The 17669-nt window shown below is 47.8% G+C and overlaps 1 protein-coding gene across 3 annotated transcripts in view; it reads left to right on the top strand.

Annotated features, from left to right (window-relative positions):
- Positions 1-17669, top strand: part of LOC142584155 (venom metalloproteinase BumaMPs1-like) — a 176346-nt gene that overhangs the window by 38268 nt on the left and 120409 nt on the right. For all 3 annotated transcript variants that reach the window (XM_075694324.1, XM_075694323.1, XM_075694322.1), the window contains exons 2-4: positions 125-318; positions 2061-2156; positions 2228-2354. In XM_075694324.1, the coding sequence (XP_075550439.1) occupies positions 125-318; positions 2061-2156; positions 2228-2354 (417 nt within the window). The remainder of the gene's footprint in view (positions 1-124; positions 319-2060; positions 2157-2227; positions 2355-17669) is intronic.

Below are 17669 nucleotides of genomic sequence, written 5' to 3'. Positions count from 1 at the left end.
GCTGACATTATTTTGCAAAGATTTCGAAGCAACGGCCGAAAGCTCACCACTCGAAACTTTTGTTTAAAAAACGAAAAACGAGAACACCGATGTAAACTCTCTTTTCATCTGCCCTTGTTTCTAGCTATCAGTATCAAGACCGGATCCACAGTGGACAGCGTCACAGTTTATCCCGTCGTTTATGAAGACAGAGAATACAACCAAAGGAAAGTCGTTGCTTTTGAGCACGAGCAGCCCCTGGAATTAAGGAGAGCGTCCGTTTTGGCACCAACGCTTCTGCTTCGGGACTACACCGGCGACGGCACCGGCGGGAAATACGTTCGTATTAACATAATTTAATTCCTTTCATCCAAATGATCCTAAGTTCACCAATGGCTTACTCAAAAAACAAAAAAGTGAAAAATACAGTTGCTTGGTAGCAGATCTTAAAGAAAACTTTGTGAGAATTACGTCGTGTTTTTACGCGCATTCCGATGTCATACAAAGTACAGCATGATTCATAATAGTACTTCTCTTGGAGGCAGTAGTTATCGCTGTGGCTTTAAATGCGGCATGTGTGAACTTAAGTATTTCTTGTTTATTTATTTTATTGTGGCCACGTTTGCAAGACAACATCAGCATTGTCCGTCACGTCGCCCACCTCCAAGGCACATTCGCACTGTTGTCAACACCACCGCGCTCTCAAAATGTCGATGGCGCAGGTGCGGACCCCGTGCGTGGAGCGTTAAAAGGTCTCTCGAGATGCATAGTGATTTTAAGGGCAGAAGCGACGAAACAGATTGGACGTGCTCTCACTCTCCCCTGCATCGGCTCGGCTAGCCACTCTGGCACTGCAGTAAAACCAGGGCAGCGTTTCGCTTCCTACTGCTAGCGCGTGCGTTGCGCGAAATTACACTAGCACATCTGCTGTGCAGCTGTTTCCATAGTGCACCACGCTGCACAAACTGCTTTGAGTGGAGCGGACACGCCAAGCTATGAGTGCTCGTAGTGTTCCTTCTGTCTCATCTCGTGCACCACTGATGTGCGACATCTGTGAATTCAGTCGCAGCGCTCCTCATCAGGCCAGTGTTGCGAGACGCCTAATAGATGCCGCCGGGCCTTGCGAGTTGTGTCGCACAAGCGCGTCGCACGCTCGTAGATTTGGAACGGCGTCGCAGAAACCGGTGCAACGCTAAACCTTGTCATCGCTTTGTATGCATCGTGATTCGGCTGAAAGACGTCAACGTTTTGCTTTTATTAGGAGGTTTTCGTATGAGCTTTCGTCGCACGTGAACGCGTTAACCCGCACATTTAAAACTTTTATATATAGTCATAAAGTGCTCTAAAGCAAAACAAGGTATCTACATAAATTCCACAACGGCATGTTAGTAACTTTTCGAAGCAGAAAAATTTAGCATCGATTGTTGGGGACGTCAGTTAATGGATGAATACTGCGTCTGGTAATATATCTGGAACCCGAACATGTCAACAACACCGCGATGTTGGTGAAAATTTGAGTTAAACAACTTTCGATGAGTAGAGGACCATTAGGAGAAATTCTGAGAAAAAGAATTTGCTGCTGATGGAAAACAGGAAGCTTCTGCAGTAAGTAAACAAATGTGGCACAAACTGGCGGTATAAAATGGCACGAAACACTTCGAAACGGCAGTATTACTTCCATGGCCTCTTTTATACCAGTAAATAAATCTGCTTTGTAACCTTGGTTCCCTGAATTCAATTTGCAAGCCTATTTACTCTAAAGCCACTCAAGTCTAAACCACATTTTAAAAGAAGTACTATAGAAGTATGCAACTCATAACGAATTTTCCGAATCTTGTTTGATAAACTTTCACATGATTACGCTAGCGTAGCGTTCACGCCATTGCGCTCAGGCGGCTGCTTTGTCACTGCCACTAAACGCCAAAACTGAATTCAAATAATAAAATTGTGGTGTTCTTGAACACTGCAATAACCCATACGAAAGCATTATAAGTGACAGTCGGTAACAATAAAAATTCTTCAAGTCAGAAAAAATGTAAGTAGCACCCCAACCGCGGGATCACCAAAATATTTTGCTTCAGGTCAACGGAGCCTACTACGAGCGCCACCTCTATGAAAGCGCTGCCCATGAAGCCTCTCTTCTGGTGAAGCCGCAAGGAAGAGGACACTACCATATCGTGAGTGTCCGCCTTGACACCATCTGCTCAGAGATAACAAGATCAGTTTCACGTTTCGTCCTCTCTCGTAGGCAGGTCTCATTAATTCGACGCATTTTATAGAACCACTCAGAAACCACATAGATTTCATGGGAAGAACTCCACATTTAATATCACGGATTCCCACCTCAACAGAAGACGCCTTCTACAAAATGATAAGTAAGCATATTTTAATTTATTGTGCCCTAGCTGCTTACAACTTTTGGAGTTAAACGCGCACACCGGAGAGACGTGAAAGTTACCGCTGATAAGTAATATTTTACAAGGACTAAATAATATTTCTCTTTTTTGTTTCCACCAGCCTCCGATATCAACAATTAAATGTATGAGCAAGACAGACAGACTACCATTACTAATTAGTAGGATGGCACTATGACCTGAGTTCTATAGTCGCTGTGTGGGCTCTTTGTTTACTGTAAATATTACCTCATCTTGATACATGTTAGAACAGAAAAGACGGCGGCCAAATATATTCATTGCCAATTTTCACCGTTAACGCATATTCGATTCATAGAGTGTGGTCACCGTATTTATGAATCCAGCAAGCATTGATTTGCCCTTGACATGACAGATTTGAGGACATTTATGCTATTACCATGCGGGAAGCAATCGCTCAGAATAATCACTGCATGCCGATACAGAAATGCGTCTTGAGTGAATCTTGCGCAGTCCGTTGACACTTTTTTATAAAGTGAAACCTCTATAAAGTTTGGGTAATAGTAACAGTAGAGGTCCATAACAGATCACGGAAATGTTTGTGTGCTTTTCCTTATCTTTAATAGTTTTTCTTGTAAATGTACCCCTCACCCCACTAAAGAACCCCATTGAACAAATATGTTGAGCTGTCTCGTCAAATTATCGGTATTCTTCCCTCCCGATAAGTGGAAGGAACCACAACGCGCTCCTTTCAATGTATTTAAAGAATACCAACGTAATTATTTAGCTTTAAATTAGTAACAATTATGCAGGTCCCATGCATCGTGCAAACCGATGCGAAGCAGGATTTCTGAGATGGAATGACAAAACATTGCCCCATGATAAAAAGTGCGAAGTGGATTTGGGCAACAAATGCGCATCGCAGCATGCCCGTAATGGTAATCAGCGCCGGCTGACTATCCTGCAGAGCAAAGATAAGTTCAGTTTAGGGGCGGTGTTTTTGTGTGATCACATTCTGGGATATTGTCAATATTCGCAACATCTTCTGTTAGTCGACACCGGACGCGATGAGGCAAACGGTATTAAGCGTTCCTGGCAAGATAGTGACCGTGGCAAAGCGCCATGTGTGTGCCAGCTGGAACTGCATGGCAGGTTTATCAAGGTAAAAAGAAAGTCACAGTTTCACCCGACACGGTAAGCATTAAATGTACTAGCAGATTATTGGACAGCTACATGGAGTAAGGTTAGTCACTTTATCAGCTGCATAAGCTGCTGTAACAGCTTTATGGCTACGTTGTCACGCGTGCACAGGCAATCACAAACACATCTCGTTCGATAACCGCGGACACTAGGCCTAAGAACGCAGGCGTGACGGAGAGCGGCATCAGGGGCAAGTGAATTCCTCTTCGCGCTAGGTGTCACTTAAGAGGAAGCTTTAGCTTGGGCCCATGTCCGATGCGGCCAATTCAAATACACCTAAAACGCAATAACGCTTTTCGGAGATAACCCCTGGATCGACGTATTGAAATTTGTTGTACTTGAGAGAGAAAGTTAAATTTTAGGGAGTGCTGGAAGAGTAATTTCGACTTAGGGCGTGAATTTTGTTAGAAAGATTTTCAAAAATTCGAAAGTGTGAAAAAATAGAAGCACGAAATTTACAAATTAATAACTCTGCATCAAGAACAGATATCGCAGTTCTGTAAACAGCATGCACTAGCTCAATGAAAGCAGACAATGTTTGCATGTCATGTTATGTCCTACAAGAATTTGTTACGTTCTCTACAAGGGTTCTGCAAAAGCTGTATTTCCGTATTATTATGGTTTCCGAGGTTCATGTGTAACATATTTTGTCCACTTTAGATGCTCAGTATATGCGATTCGAATAATTCTGATATGGTTTTTCTTTGCGAAGTTGCAGAGTTGTGAACTTGATAATTTCTTTTTCTGAAGATTTTCGATTTTCGCCTCTTTTAATTAAAACAATGGGTGACTTAAATCAAAAATGTTTAACCAACACTCACTACATGTTAAGTTGTTTTAAGTGCAACAAAGCTCGCCGAATGTGGTGGATTGGTTGCCGAGAAAAACGAATTCTTCTTTTAAATGTATTGATGCGGGGCCCCCGAGCTGCAGCTTCCTCTTAAACCCAAACTAGGCTCGCGGCTAGGGAGGGCATACGGAGCCACCAGCTACATCCCGCCGGCTAGCCATCGAAACCAGCAAGATTGCCTCAAACATCGGACGTGGGCGCCCGTGTTCAGCAGCCGCAGCTGGAGTATAAGAGTAGATGCACACTTACCTGTGCCCTTCTCGAACCCCCTACTAGCATTCGCTCATCTCCCTGCACCCCCCCCCCCCGCACCTCTTGTGCGCTTGAGAAGAAGGCGCGCATCTTCCCTCTCTCTATCCTTGCGAGCGTGAGAAGGCACCATCGCATAAAGGCCCCATACCTGTAGGCTCGCCCTCGCAAGCTTTCGCTCGCACCTACAGCACACGGAATACGGCCGCTAAGCTATCGCATTTCGACTTAATACGGAACATCACGGTGACACTGGCGCCGGTGGAAATTTGCCTGGAGTGCCCATATAAATCATATCCCAATAAACCAGATGCCTTTGTCTACGCGAGGGCATTCGAACTTCATAATAGCGTTCGCGTGAACTCGTTGGTTGCACATACTACAATTGGTTTCCAGCAGAACATTCTGCTGAAAACTAATTGTGCTAGGGCATTGAACGAACCAAAGAACGCAGCGCAGTGTACAGGCGGCGGTAAAACTTCAATGATAGTGCGAATGCAGTTGGTTAGTTCAAGATATGGAGAGGGAAACACCACCAGGGGATGCTGAATTTAAACAAGTTTCGCGTCATGTGACTCCACTAGCGACCCTCAATGGTGGAAGCGCGCGTAGCATTTGCAATGCGAGACATTTTTGCAGATGGAATAGCAAGAGCGTTTACTCCGTGAGATGTACGGCTACAAGTCAAATCTCTGATTACTTCACAAAGGAAGCTTCGCATGAAAAAATCCTGAATTATTGATGGCAGTCATGTCTTTCGTTTCGAATAAACTAATTTACAAGGGAGACAGGCCACACAGGAAGATGATCCCATCAGACACTATTAAAAAGAAACAGCCGTTTCCAAGATGCACAAAAGCTCTTTACAACATTTTGGCGGTGCTGTGCCGGACGACGCTGGTTGAAGATTTTTGTAAAGCCAGCCATTATGCTAGCAGTTAACGATACAGTATTTCAGTACTTCCCTTCCTACAAAATTTTCATCGTAACTCTGTGCACGGTAGCATATGAAGTAACGAATAAGCCGAATTGAGGACTATATTTAGTGGCACTTCGATGTACCAAAATTATGTTCCCTAAAATACACCGATGCTTCGTATCCCGCTTCACAAATGTGAATTACAATGTCAAGTGCACTAGCACGCTCTTACTTCATGTGCAACTGCACACTAGCACTTAATCTGCGCTTCAAATAGGACTCTTCTGTAGAATTTAGAGCGGATGTGCCATTTTCTTTCTGTCTCTTCATTATTTTATAGCGTGGCCCTGAAATTAACGCATTAATTCTGCGCTGCAGCGTTTCGCCTGGACACATCGTAAGGTACAAGAGAACCACAAGCGAGCAATTTCTTCTAACTCATGATCGCACAACGGTTTTACAATTCCACTGCGCTTACAAAGTTACACTAGCTCGATTCTATGCGCTGGTAAATGTGTTATGAAAAGAATTATGCGTGACTCTGCTATCGCAAAAACCAGATTCCAGTGGAGCTGGGGGAAGGCCAGTAAAGTAGTGCCATCCGCAAGACACACGATCACCGGCAACGCGTCCCTACGGCGTCCACCAAACGTGTCTACTACGGCGTCCGCGATTCGCTGGGCCAACGCCGTAGCATCCGCCGCGGTTGTCTCCACCCTGTACAGAGCGGCGGCCAAGGAGGACATCGAGGCACCCTAGCAGCCGTCGGAGGAGAACGCCCCTCCTCACTCGCCTGACCCCGCTCGCATCCGGGCCGCGTTGCTGGCTTGTGCACGCGGGATTGAACCGCGTTCGCTTGGTCACCCTCGCGCGGTTTCATTCATGCGGGACCTCATGGCGACGGCGACGAAAGAAATCCGCTTCGAGTGTACACCTAATTGATATCGCAATAATAAATGCCAAAAGAGCGGACACTCTCAGAGCCGGGCCGCGTTCCTCACTCACTTGGGCGTCGCTCCTTGTCCCCCGCAAGGTTGCAAGACGCCGCGGTTGTCTCCCCTCTGTGCGGATCGGCGGGCGACGGGGACATCGAGGCACCCTAGCAGCCGGCCGAGGAGAACGCCCCTCCACCCTCGCCTGACCCCGCTACCGCACACGCCACTGGAGAAGGCGCGCATCCGGGCCGCGTTCCTCGCTCGGGCATGCTAGGTTGAACCGCATTTCCCTGCTCAGCCTCACGCGCTTTCACTCATACGGGACCTCACGGCGAGTGCGACGGCCGAAAATAATTGATAATAAATTACACAATAGTGGACGCTCATAGAGCCAGGCCACGTTCCTCGCTCGCTTGCGCGTCGCTCTTTGTCGACGTCCCTCGAGACGCCGCAGTTGTCTCCACTCTGTACGGAGCGGCGGGCGACGAGGACATCCAGACACCGTAGCAGCCGCCGGAGAAGAACAGCCCTTCACCCTCGAATGACCTCGCTACCTCACGCGCCACCGAAGAGGGCACGCATCCGGGCCGCGTTCCTCGCTCGGGCATTCGAGGTTGAACCGTGTTCGCAGACTCACCATCACATGCTTTCACTCATACGGGACCGCAGGGCGATGGCGGCGGCCAAAATCCGCTTGCAGTACCTATATTATTACGATATTATCGGGAGGTACTCAAGCGATGAGCCGCCGCGAGAACGACGATGTAGTTGGTGTGTGCCTTGGCGCGGGCGAGTGTCAGCCTGGCTGTCTGGTTCCAGTGTAAGTAACCTGCAAATTGCCTCTTTCGTCTGTGTGTTTCTACACGCAACATTCTGGTGGAGGTTAGCAATCCCCGCCCTCACCACGGAACTCCTCAGTGGTCGGTACATAGAGCTTGTCACTTTGCCTCCCGGTGACGAGACCGCCCTCTGCAACACTTCGGCTTGTCCAAATGCTCCAATCATCACGGTTGCCCAACATCGCGACGCTGGCGTGTTCTCCGGCCTGGAGGGACAGTACGTTGACGACTAGATCAAGCTCTATGAACACGCCAGTGCTAATAACAGGTGGGACCCAACGATTATGCTCGCCAATGTCATCTTTTATCTCGGCGGCACCCCACGCATGTGTCACCAGACGCATGACGACGAGATAACCAGTTGGGACAGTTTAAAAAAAATTGGAGGACGCTTAAGCTTCGCCTTCAAGAGTGGAACGCGACAGCGTTCCCGTCGACCCGCCAAGGGGTGTAAGAGAATGGGCTACGGCGCAGCGACTACGCGCCCCGCATCGGACGCGGTGAGCGTCGAGCAACGTAGCGTTCGGCGCGACAACGAAATGTGCGCCTGAGCAAGCGACGCACGCCTGAGCCTTAGAAATAGCTCGTTTCTAAGGCAACACCGCGTTCACTAGAAGCGCTTTTGTACCGCTTTGAAGCATCTATCTCGTGGCCCAGTGGTAACGTCTCCGTCTCACACTCCGGAGACCCTGGTTCGATTCCCACCCAGCCCATCTTGGAAGTTGCGTTTTATTTATGAAGTGCCTGCCGGGATTTATCGCTCACGGCCAACGCCGCCGACGCCGACACCGACGCCGACGACACCGGATTTTCTGCGACACGAGCTCCTTAACGCTATCGCGTTAAAAAGCCACAGGAACTGTTCGGCGACCCCATTGGCCGCAAGGTTGCCGCGAGAAAGGCTCTTGCGTCTCGTGTTCAGACATCTACAGAGCCGTACGTTTCATACATCCTCGACGTCTTGGCTCTATGCCGCAAAGCTGACGATGCTATGTCCGAAGTAGATAAAGTGTCACATGTTCTTAAAAACATCGCCGACGACGCTGTCAATTTGCTTGTTTTCGACGTCTCGAATATCGACGCCATCATCAAAGAATGCCGTCACCTTGAAAAAGCTAAGAGGCGCCGTATCACACACCACATGACGCGGCTACCCAACACTGTTGCTACGTCGACATGTGAGGGTCGACCGCGTCAGGCCGCCACCTGTGACGACGTCACCCGTATTGTTCGCCGCGAGCTCGAGACCACTTGTTCGCCAGCTTTCTCCGCGACGCCTCCCGATCCGCCAGCAACCACGATTGCGATGGTTGAGGCCTTAGTGAAACAGGAATTTTAGAACATGGGTCTGAACTCCGTGTGTTCAACGTTTCAACCCAGCGTTCCCCTCTTCTCTACCGGCCCTCCTCGTCCTCGGCAGTCCTTTTCTGCCATATCTCGCCACAACCCGTCCGAATGGCGTGCCCCTGATGACAGGCCGATCTGCTTCCACTGCTGTCGCAACGGCCACGTCACTCGTCACTGCCGCAACCGATAGCCACCACCTCCTCGGACATACGCCGCCACTTATTCCCGCACCTTTAGACCTTCTGTTTCCTATGCCACCCGCCATGAACCCACTGCCACTGATGCCCCTGCTCCGAACATTCGCCACAGCCGCTCGCCCTCACCTCGACGCCGTCAGTCTCGTTCACCCCAACCCCGCCGCTTCTCTTCGCCACCTATCACCTCCCGGACCCAGCCGGAAAACTAGGCACTGCAGCTTCTGGAGGTGAAGCTATGTTGTCGACCCTGCCCTCAAATCCTCTGCTCACGTTACCTACGAAGCAAAACCTTCTTGACGTTGACGTTTACGACCATCCTGTCACTGCACTCATCGCAACAGTTGCTCAAATGATGTTGCGGACTTCCTTCTACATGATATCATTTTGATGCATGGTGCTCCGCGTCAACTGGTAACAGACCGTGGCCGTACGGTTTTCGCCAAAATCAATGAAGACATTATGCGGGCGTGCTACATACAACATAAGTTTACCTCCTCCTACCATCCTCAGATGAACGGCCTCACTGAGCGTTTCAATGGCACCCTTACAGACGTGCAATTGAAATACGTTTCAGAGGACCACCGTGACTGGGACCTGGCTCTACCTTGCATTACCTTTGCGCGCAACTCTTCCCGTCTCGATATTGCTGGCTTTTCGCCGTTTTACCTATTGTATCACCGAAAACCGACGCTACTATTGGACACTGTGCTTCCGTCCACCACAGATTAAACTAGCGCTTATGCCCGTGATGCAATCGCCCGTGCTGACCAGGCTCGTCAACTAGCGCACATTCGTCTACAAGCGTCTCAAGATAAACAGAAGCAACACTACGACCTCCGTAACCGTGATGTGCATATTGTGCCGGACACCCTCGTGTTGCTTTGGTCACCGTCGCGTAAATTTTGCCTTTGTGAGAACCTGCTTTCCTGTTATACGGGCCCATATCGCGTGCTCCGCCAAGTGACCGATGTCACGTATAAAACTGTCCCATCCGCACCCACTCCGTCCTTCGCTGTGACAACCAGTGACATTGTCCACGTCGTCCGACTCAAGCCCTACAATTCTCCACGCGCCTTGGCTGTTTAACAGCACCGTGACGGTGTTTTTGCCGCCGGGGGGTAGCATTACGATATTGTCGGTAGATACTCAAGAGACGAGCCGCCGCTAGAACGACGATGAAGTTGGTCTGTGCCTTGGCGCGGGTGAGTGTCGGCCTGGCTGTCTGGTTCCAGTGTAAATAACCTGCGAATAGCTTCTTTCGTCTGTATGTTTCTACATGTAACAAGATAATTGCTATCGTAATAATGAATTACAGAAGAGCGGACGCTCTCATAGAGACGAGCCACGTTCCGCGCCCCTCCTCGTTCCCCGCAAGGCTCCACCCACCCTCGCCGCGTCGCTATGCTGCGCGATGCTAGTTTGATACTCTGCTTTTACTCTCTCTCTCAGCTCTCGCTCCCTCAGCTCGGTGAAGCTGTGCACGTCAAGAGAAGCCCAGCGAGCTTCTGACAGCTCCACTGTAAAAATGACAATGCTTCGGAGGCAGGCACGCTGAGAGCCATACGATCCTCTACGACCAAGGGCCAGATTCGATTTTATAATATATTGTGTGTTTGACAGATGTATTTATTTGTTTGTTTGTTTATTGAGTTTCACATCCCAAGAAGCGCCAGACCTTCGAGAGATGCCATATTAGACGTCGGCTGAAGAATTTTGACGTATGCTTTCACTTAGCAAGTGCCTAAAGAGAACTAGTTACCTGAGCTGTTTCTGTACTGCCCACACCGGAATGCGGCCGATGCGGGGTCAAGCATTAAACCCGTGATTTCGGGCTCAGCAGCAGAGCATCTCAATTGCTTAGCAACAACACTGGGTGAATAATGAAATAACTGAGATGTGTAAGCTAACAATTTAAGCCTGAAGTTAGACACGACAAAAATAAACGCTGCTCACTCCTCATACGGGAAGCAAGCAACAATTTGCCTGAAGTATACCTATTTTGTTAGCACTACGATCCAATGTGAGAATATCGTGTAATGCATGGTGCCACATTTACCAAGCTTAAGGCATGTAAACTTTCGTATAAAATGGCTCAAAACAGTGAGAACTGGCATAATTCTGCAAGGATTTATGTCGTGAAATTATTTCTGTGCCTGATAAAATAAACACAACGAACGGGGACACGGATATTATTGAGATTCAATTGATGGCTGTGTATTTCTAATACAAGGATCCTATCATAAGAAGCCAACATTGACAACATAGGGGAAATTACTTGTGCTTTGTAAATGAAATAAAGAAACAATAAATTGATGAAAATCAAAGTGGTTGAAGAAACAACCTGCAGCAGGTGGGGAACAATCCCAAACCTTCGCACTTCGCGTGCGATGCTCTACCAATTAAGCTACCGCGGCGCAGTTTTCCCATTCACTTTCTTGGATATTTGTGTTTCCTAGTAGAACCCTGGGAGCGTTATCCAGCGGTACCATTCACAGACCCTGGCGGCGGAGGTGGAACAACCTTTCTTCCGCAGGCGTCACGATAACGTGATCTTTTTGGGCGAAGGCAACCGGTAAATAAACCCACACATGGTACCTGAAGGCATCAATGTTGCCGGATTCGATACCCTCGTTATGTAATAAACGAAAAGAAAGGGGGCCAAAAAAGGAGCGCGATTTTTATTAGCCATATTATAAGAAGCCAATAAACAATGACACCAAGGACAACATTGGGGAAATTACTCGTGCTTAATAAGTGATATAAAGAAACGATAACTTGATGGAAATCAAAGTGCATGAAAAATCAACTTGCAGCAAGTGGGGAACGATCCCACAGCCTTCTCATTTCACGTGCGATGCTTTACCAATATAACTACCGTGGCGCCGTTTCCCTGTCGATTTTCCTGGGTATTTATGTTACCTAGTAGAACCCTGGGAGTTTTAGCCAGCGCCATCACTCATACACCTTGGTGGCGGATAGCACAAGTAGCTTCCCCTATGTCATCCATGGTGTCAATGTTTGTTGGCTTTTTATGATATGACTAACAAAAATCGGGCCCCTCTGTTAACACTCTTTCTTCTCGTTTAATACAGGGAACCAGCATTTCAGAATAGTGCGGCGTATTTGTCCGTACGTTATCCTTGAACCATGCTTGCTGATAACAAACATGGGTATTTTACAGACAAGTACAAATATTGTTTCTACAATTAGCGAGAAACCGAACCAAGATGAACAGTTCCGTGACTGCGAAGTATTTATCTACTTTGGGCAATTACTATGCCTAGCCTCTTACATCGATTTCCCAATGTGTCTGCTAGCTCGGGCCGCTAAGTAGGTACTAGTGGCCGTGGTGCTTTTGTTGTTGTTCTGTTCATCCCAGCTTCGTCATTCTACTCTCGTCATGTCATAGTATTACTTGCTGTTGAGTAAGTTAGTGCATGTCGAACAATTATGAATTTAGCTTCAATAATAGCATCACAGAGCCCATCATCCCCTGTCTTTATCTCGGCTCCTCTCTAAGACCATGTTTTCATTATGCATGTTTGTTTCATTTCATGCTCGTGTTTTCGCAATTCATTATTGTTCCCGTCATGCCGTTTTCATCACGTCATCGTCGTCATACAGTCACGGTGATCCGAGTGTGATCACGCCGTTATCGACATGCTGTCGTCGCACCATATTCTTCGTTTCAGATACGTTATCCTATTATCGTCCTGACATCGTCGTCATACGTCCTTCCTCGTGCATCGACATCATTTGTTCGTTCTACCGCAAGCATAATGTCGTCATTCATTCGTTACTACACAGCCCTTGTCATGCGATCGTTCTCAAACCGTCGTAGGGATACCGACGCATTCGAATCATTGTAGTCTTTAGATCCTGATTGTCCGATTCTTGTCATACTGTCGTCATCGTGTCGTCATACCTTTGTAATCACTTCAGCATTATCAAAATAACTTTAGGCAGTGGACGCTATGCCGCCTACGACATTCCATGGTTGTCATTCGGTCATCAATCCGTCATCGTTGCGGCAGCCGCGTTATACATTCTTCGTCACGCCATGATGATGGCTGACCCTAGCGAGCGAGTGCGGTACCAAAGTGAGCCCATATTGTAGACAGTTTATGTGGCTGAATGGCAACTGAAATATCAGAATGGTGACTACACATTTAAAAAAAGTATCTTCAGCAATGTGCTAAGAAACTACACGGCTCTATTGCTAATCGCATTAACCTCGACAGTTATCGGGACATGGGTTCCGCAGGAAATTTATTGCTATAGTAATAATACGAACACTCCATGCCCATGCTCTCTACCGTGTTCGCCGTCGACGTCACCGTGCTCTTCCATATATACAGTCCAAGGGCGATTACATAGAGCACCCTACGCCGCATGCTGTGGAGATTGTGTCAGCAAACCACAGAAACCCCACTTTGGAGGTCATGTTATCCAGCGTGCAGTAGGAGGTGGCGTGGAGAGGCAGGTGTGCATTCGTTTCCTCCTCTAACCTGGCCCTGTCTGCGCAAATTGCGCCTGAGGGTGTAGGCAGAAAGCGCGCCCTATCTTGAATAAATTAATGAAACATTGTTTCTGGTTGAACTTGGAAGAGGGTGAGAAAAAAAGCCGTAAATAGACGGCATGCTGATGGCTGACCCTAGCGAGCGAGTGTGGTACCAAAGTGAGCCCATCTTCTAAACAGTTTATGTGGTTGCAGGGCGACTGAAGTATCAGGATGGCCTGACTCTAACATGCGCCTGTTTGAGTCAATAAGCGCAGGCTGCAAAGTTAAGCGAGCTGAGATTGCTAGTGGACTTATGTGCGCTCTCTCCCAGCACACCTTGTGTTGTAAGTCGCGTAACCTCAAGTTTTGGAGACGTGTTGAAGCTAGAGACTGCACGCAGCGCTAGTATTGCGCCAGCTAATGTACATGATCATCGACTGATAACTATTCACGTTTGGCTGTGCGTCCGCGGCGCCATGCTTGTTAAATAAATTGATAAGGTGCAATTGATTTAGCCGAATAAATTACGAAGCTTTTTTCACGCATTTGTCCAATACGTTATCTCTATCAATGCTTCGCCTTTCGGGAGAAAAAGGGCCATTCTCGCAACAAGGGAACTTGATAAAAGACCCACACCGCTTTTATATTTAGCTCCGTGTTAGTCTATGGTGGAAGAGAATTGGTTTCCTTTCATCGTTCATGCTAACGCAGAGAGTTTCTTAAAATGTTGGTGAAATAAAGGGAGCAGGTAGAACTTTGACATTTTTATAAGGATAGTGCCGGTGCTTTGAATCCTGAATTTTATGGGTTCTTCTTTGCCTAAACAGCGCCAAACGAGACAGAGGACAGCGGAAAAAAAGATGCTGCAGTGACCACAGGGTTTGTGTCGTGTGGCTCGCATGAAATTTGAGTACGGGTGCATGGCTAGGAAAATGGTTCGAAACAACGGTACGGTGTTGCGCGCAAATTTTATTGCTGCAGCTTTTATGTAAACGCGTGAGGCAGATTGATTTCGTCAGCGGAGGCACCAACGTAGCCGCGCTGTCTCGCTATCCACGGTGCATGCGCCGCTCAGCGCCCCCTTCTTCAGCTCTCCCTGATTCTGCACTTGACGCAGATTACCCCCAAGATCTGGCGCATGGGCTGCGCATGCCCTAAAGCGCGCGGCCAGCCATGCGCATCCACGGATGGGGTAGAGGAATACACACGTGCTCACCTGCGCTCCAACTCCACCCCAAGCCCAGGATTAGGGTGCTTGATCACGTGGCATCTAACATTGACAACGCGGGAGGAAGGCACGCTCCAGCCCCACCACAAGCCCAAGACTAGGGTGCTTGATCACGTGACCTGTAACACTAACAAGGCGAGAGAATGGCGCGCTCCAGCCCCACCCCAAGCCAAGGACTAGCGTCCTTGATCACGTGACCTCTAACGCTGACAACGTGGGAGGAAGGAGCGCTTCAAGTTGACATCCTTCTTGGAGCCCTCTAGCACGCTTTTTCCCGCCCACCCACCAAACGGCAAAGGATGCGCCACCACATCGCACATGCAGTTCATGCGAAACATTACAGAGACGGCGAAAATTCGCCCGTAGTAACAATTTGATTTGTATCAAAAGAACTACTTTTCGATCGTTACTTAACAAAATACGCTCCAACTTACTATCTCTTGAGAGCACACAATAAGTGCATCTTGAATAAAACCAAAATCTACGAAAAAAAGCTAATAAGGTAGCCTGCAAATACCTAATACACTCACGCTTACATAAAAACTCTCCACACGTTGCCATAAACTCACGCGTATGCTCTCGTTATCGCTACGAAAAGGTCGGTTGTAAGTAAATCAAAGATTACCCTTCGCTGTAAGCATTTTCCAAAATAGCTTTTGAGGGTTACTTGCAATAACTGGGGTTCAGGTTTCGTTGCAACATGACGTAAAATTTCGTTTCTGGTCTTGATAGCCAAAACCTAATGGTCCAGATCCGGTTATGGGCTTACCTATTTTTCGGCTCGGCGTTTAACTTCTCACTTTGTCGCTACACGTAGGATTCACGGAAAAGTGAAAGTTTAAAGATACGACCCATGCTTAAACTAGCGTGAAAAGAGCCAACAAACTCAAAACATCGGGTTCGCATTATCGCAAAGCACTGTTTGCTGGTAAGAAAAGGTGCGCTAATATCGTTTACAAGAATGATTTATTTACTGCGCCTGAAGTACGCCAATAAGGAGCATTCTATTAAACGTAGGCATTGATGTCACCAGTTCTCAGTGAAAATTCCCAAGGCGATCTGTGGTAATTCTAGGCGCTAATTGTCCAGTAAAACAAAGCAGGCGGAAATATTTTTGTCTTCCACAGCAGAAATCAAAATCACATCTTAATCGCGCTTTTATGCCATTTAGTGGGCAAGCATCGTTTGAGTGTGTGTGCCATACGTGCCTCTCGCCGTAGGTAATAAAATCGTGAGGAGATAAGGAATGAAGGGACGAAATCTTGCACTGAACGAGTAGTTCGAGAAAACAAAGCCGATTAAATTGTGATGAAGCTGGAGACAGGTTTGAACTTACTCGAGCAGGTTTGTTAAAGTAAAGTTCGTGTGCAATAATGATAACATTTATTCCCAGCAGGTTCGACTGGATAATAATATTGTAGGCAGTGAACGACGGGCTTCTAGTAGATATTTCAGCGACGGGTTGCCAAGTATACAATTCTTTTATTGGGAAATTGGTGTGCATGACGGGACCACGTGGATTTTTCAAGATTTAAGACGGCATAGCATATTGGTTTATTGCTATTGAAATGGAAACGGCATCTATGTTGACCCATGAATTCACTTAAAAAAACTGGAGGACGCTTAATCTTCGCCTTCAAAAGTGGAACGCGATAGCATTGTCGCACCCCGTTCGCACCGCCCAATCATTCGCTCGGCATGCTCTTGACCGGACGAAGGGAAGAAGCGGGCGAGTGGCGCGCCACCTGTCAGGGCGGCGCCATACATTGCGAAGAGGGGTCTTCTGTGTTTGCCGCTAGATGGCTCTGCGTGTGCGCCAAGCGCAGAAGAAATGTAGCAGAAACGTACTTCGCTACTTGTTTAACTGCGACTTCTGTAATTTAAATACTCATAATTTGCAATATACACCGCAGTATAACTTTCTACGGCATGCTTCTAAGCCAACGCCGCATTCACTAGAGGCGCTTTTGTCACGCTTTCAGCTATCGAACTCATGACTGCGTAGTAGCGTCTCCGTCTCACGCTCCGGAGACCCTGGTTCGATTCCCACCCAGCCCATCTTGCAAGATGTTTTTATTTATGATTTGCCTTCCCGGATTTCTCGCTCACGGCCGACGCCCACGACACCGGCTTTTCTGCGACACGAGCTCCTCAACGCTGCCGCGTTAAAATAAGAAGGCATGTTTTTTTATTAATAGTAAAGACGGGGAGGTCGACCAGAGCTAGTGCACTCCAGTCTGCTACGCGAGCGCACTAACTCAGGTCGACCAATTGGTGTTGGCTACGTCTTCGTATGTGGTCTCCAGTACTGGCTGTGCCTGTCATATTATGGGCGTTTATTAGTTAAATCATCATACGAAGTGTCCAGAAATGAACAAAGCTTTTCAGAGCGTAGGATAGGGCGTGTTGGTATTCCATAACTGAGGTGTTTTTAGCGCACGAAAAGGGACGAAAGACAGTCCCTTTTCGACAAGACGAAAGACAAGACGCGGACACAGCGCTGTGTCCGCGCCTTGTCACTGTCTTTGGTCCCTTTTCGTGCGCTAAAAAACCTATGCTTTTCAGTTTCACCTCAAGGATGAAGCATTGATAGCGATAGCATTGCGCACGAACTCTTCGGACGGTATTCGGACTAGGCTAGGGTCAGACACGATGCCGCTGCGCAACGCGAAAGGTAACTGCTGCTTCGCTGAAGGAACATCACCCTGGCAGATACTAGGCCTCACAGAAAGCTTACGTAATTGGAAGCGCTTGACGTGTCGCACTTCCGTGTTGCACGAGATGAGAGTGAGTGGAAACCATTGGCTTTAGCAAGCACCCGCTCCGCTTATGATGCACACGCATCACGAACCCGGCTCATCTTTACCATCTCATCTTTACCATGCCACTGTCGGCACGCCTTCTATACCGGCGACAGATTTACCCGAGCTATGTGATTTTTTTCAACAGAACGCTTTGTTCGCCTAGTTGGCGCTTGCTGAAGGGCACGTTTATTGCGCAACTTAGGGCACACACGAAAGCAAGAAAAAACAACAAAAGGTGCCGTCTTCTAT

This window comes from Dermacentor variabilis, chromosome 6 (genome assembly GCF_050947875.1).
Source record: "Dermacentor variabilis isolate Ectoservices chromosome 6, ASM5094787v1, whole genome shotgun sequence".
NCBI classification, from domain to species: Eukaryota; Metazoa; Arthropoda; class Arachnida; order Ixodida; family Ixodidae; genus Dermacentor; species Dermacentor variabilis.
Note: the sequence above shows the minus strand (reverse complement) of the source record. Positions and strands in the feature narration are given on the sequence as shown.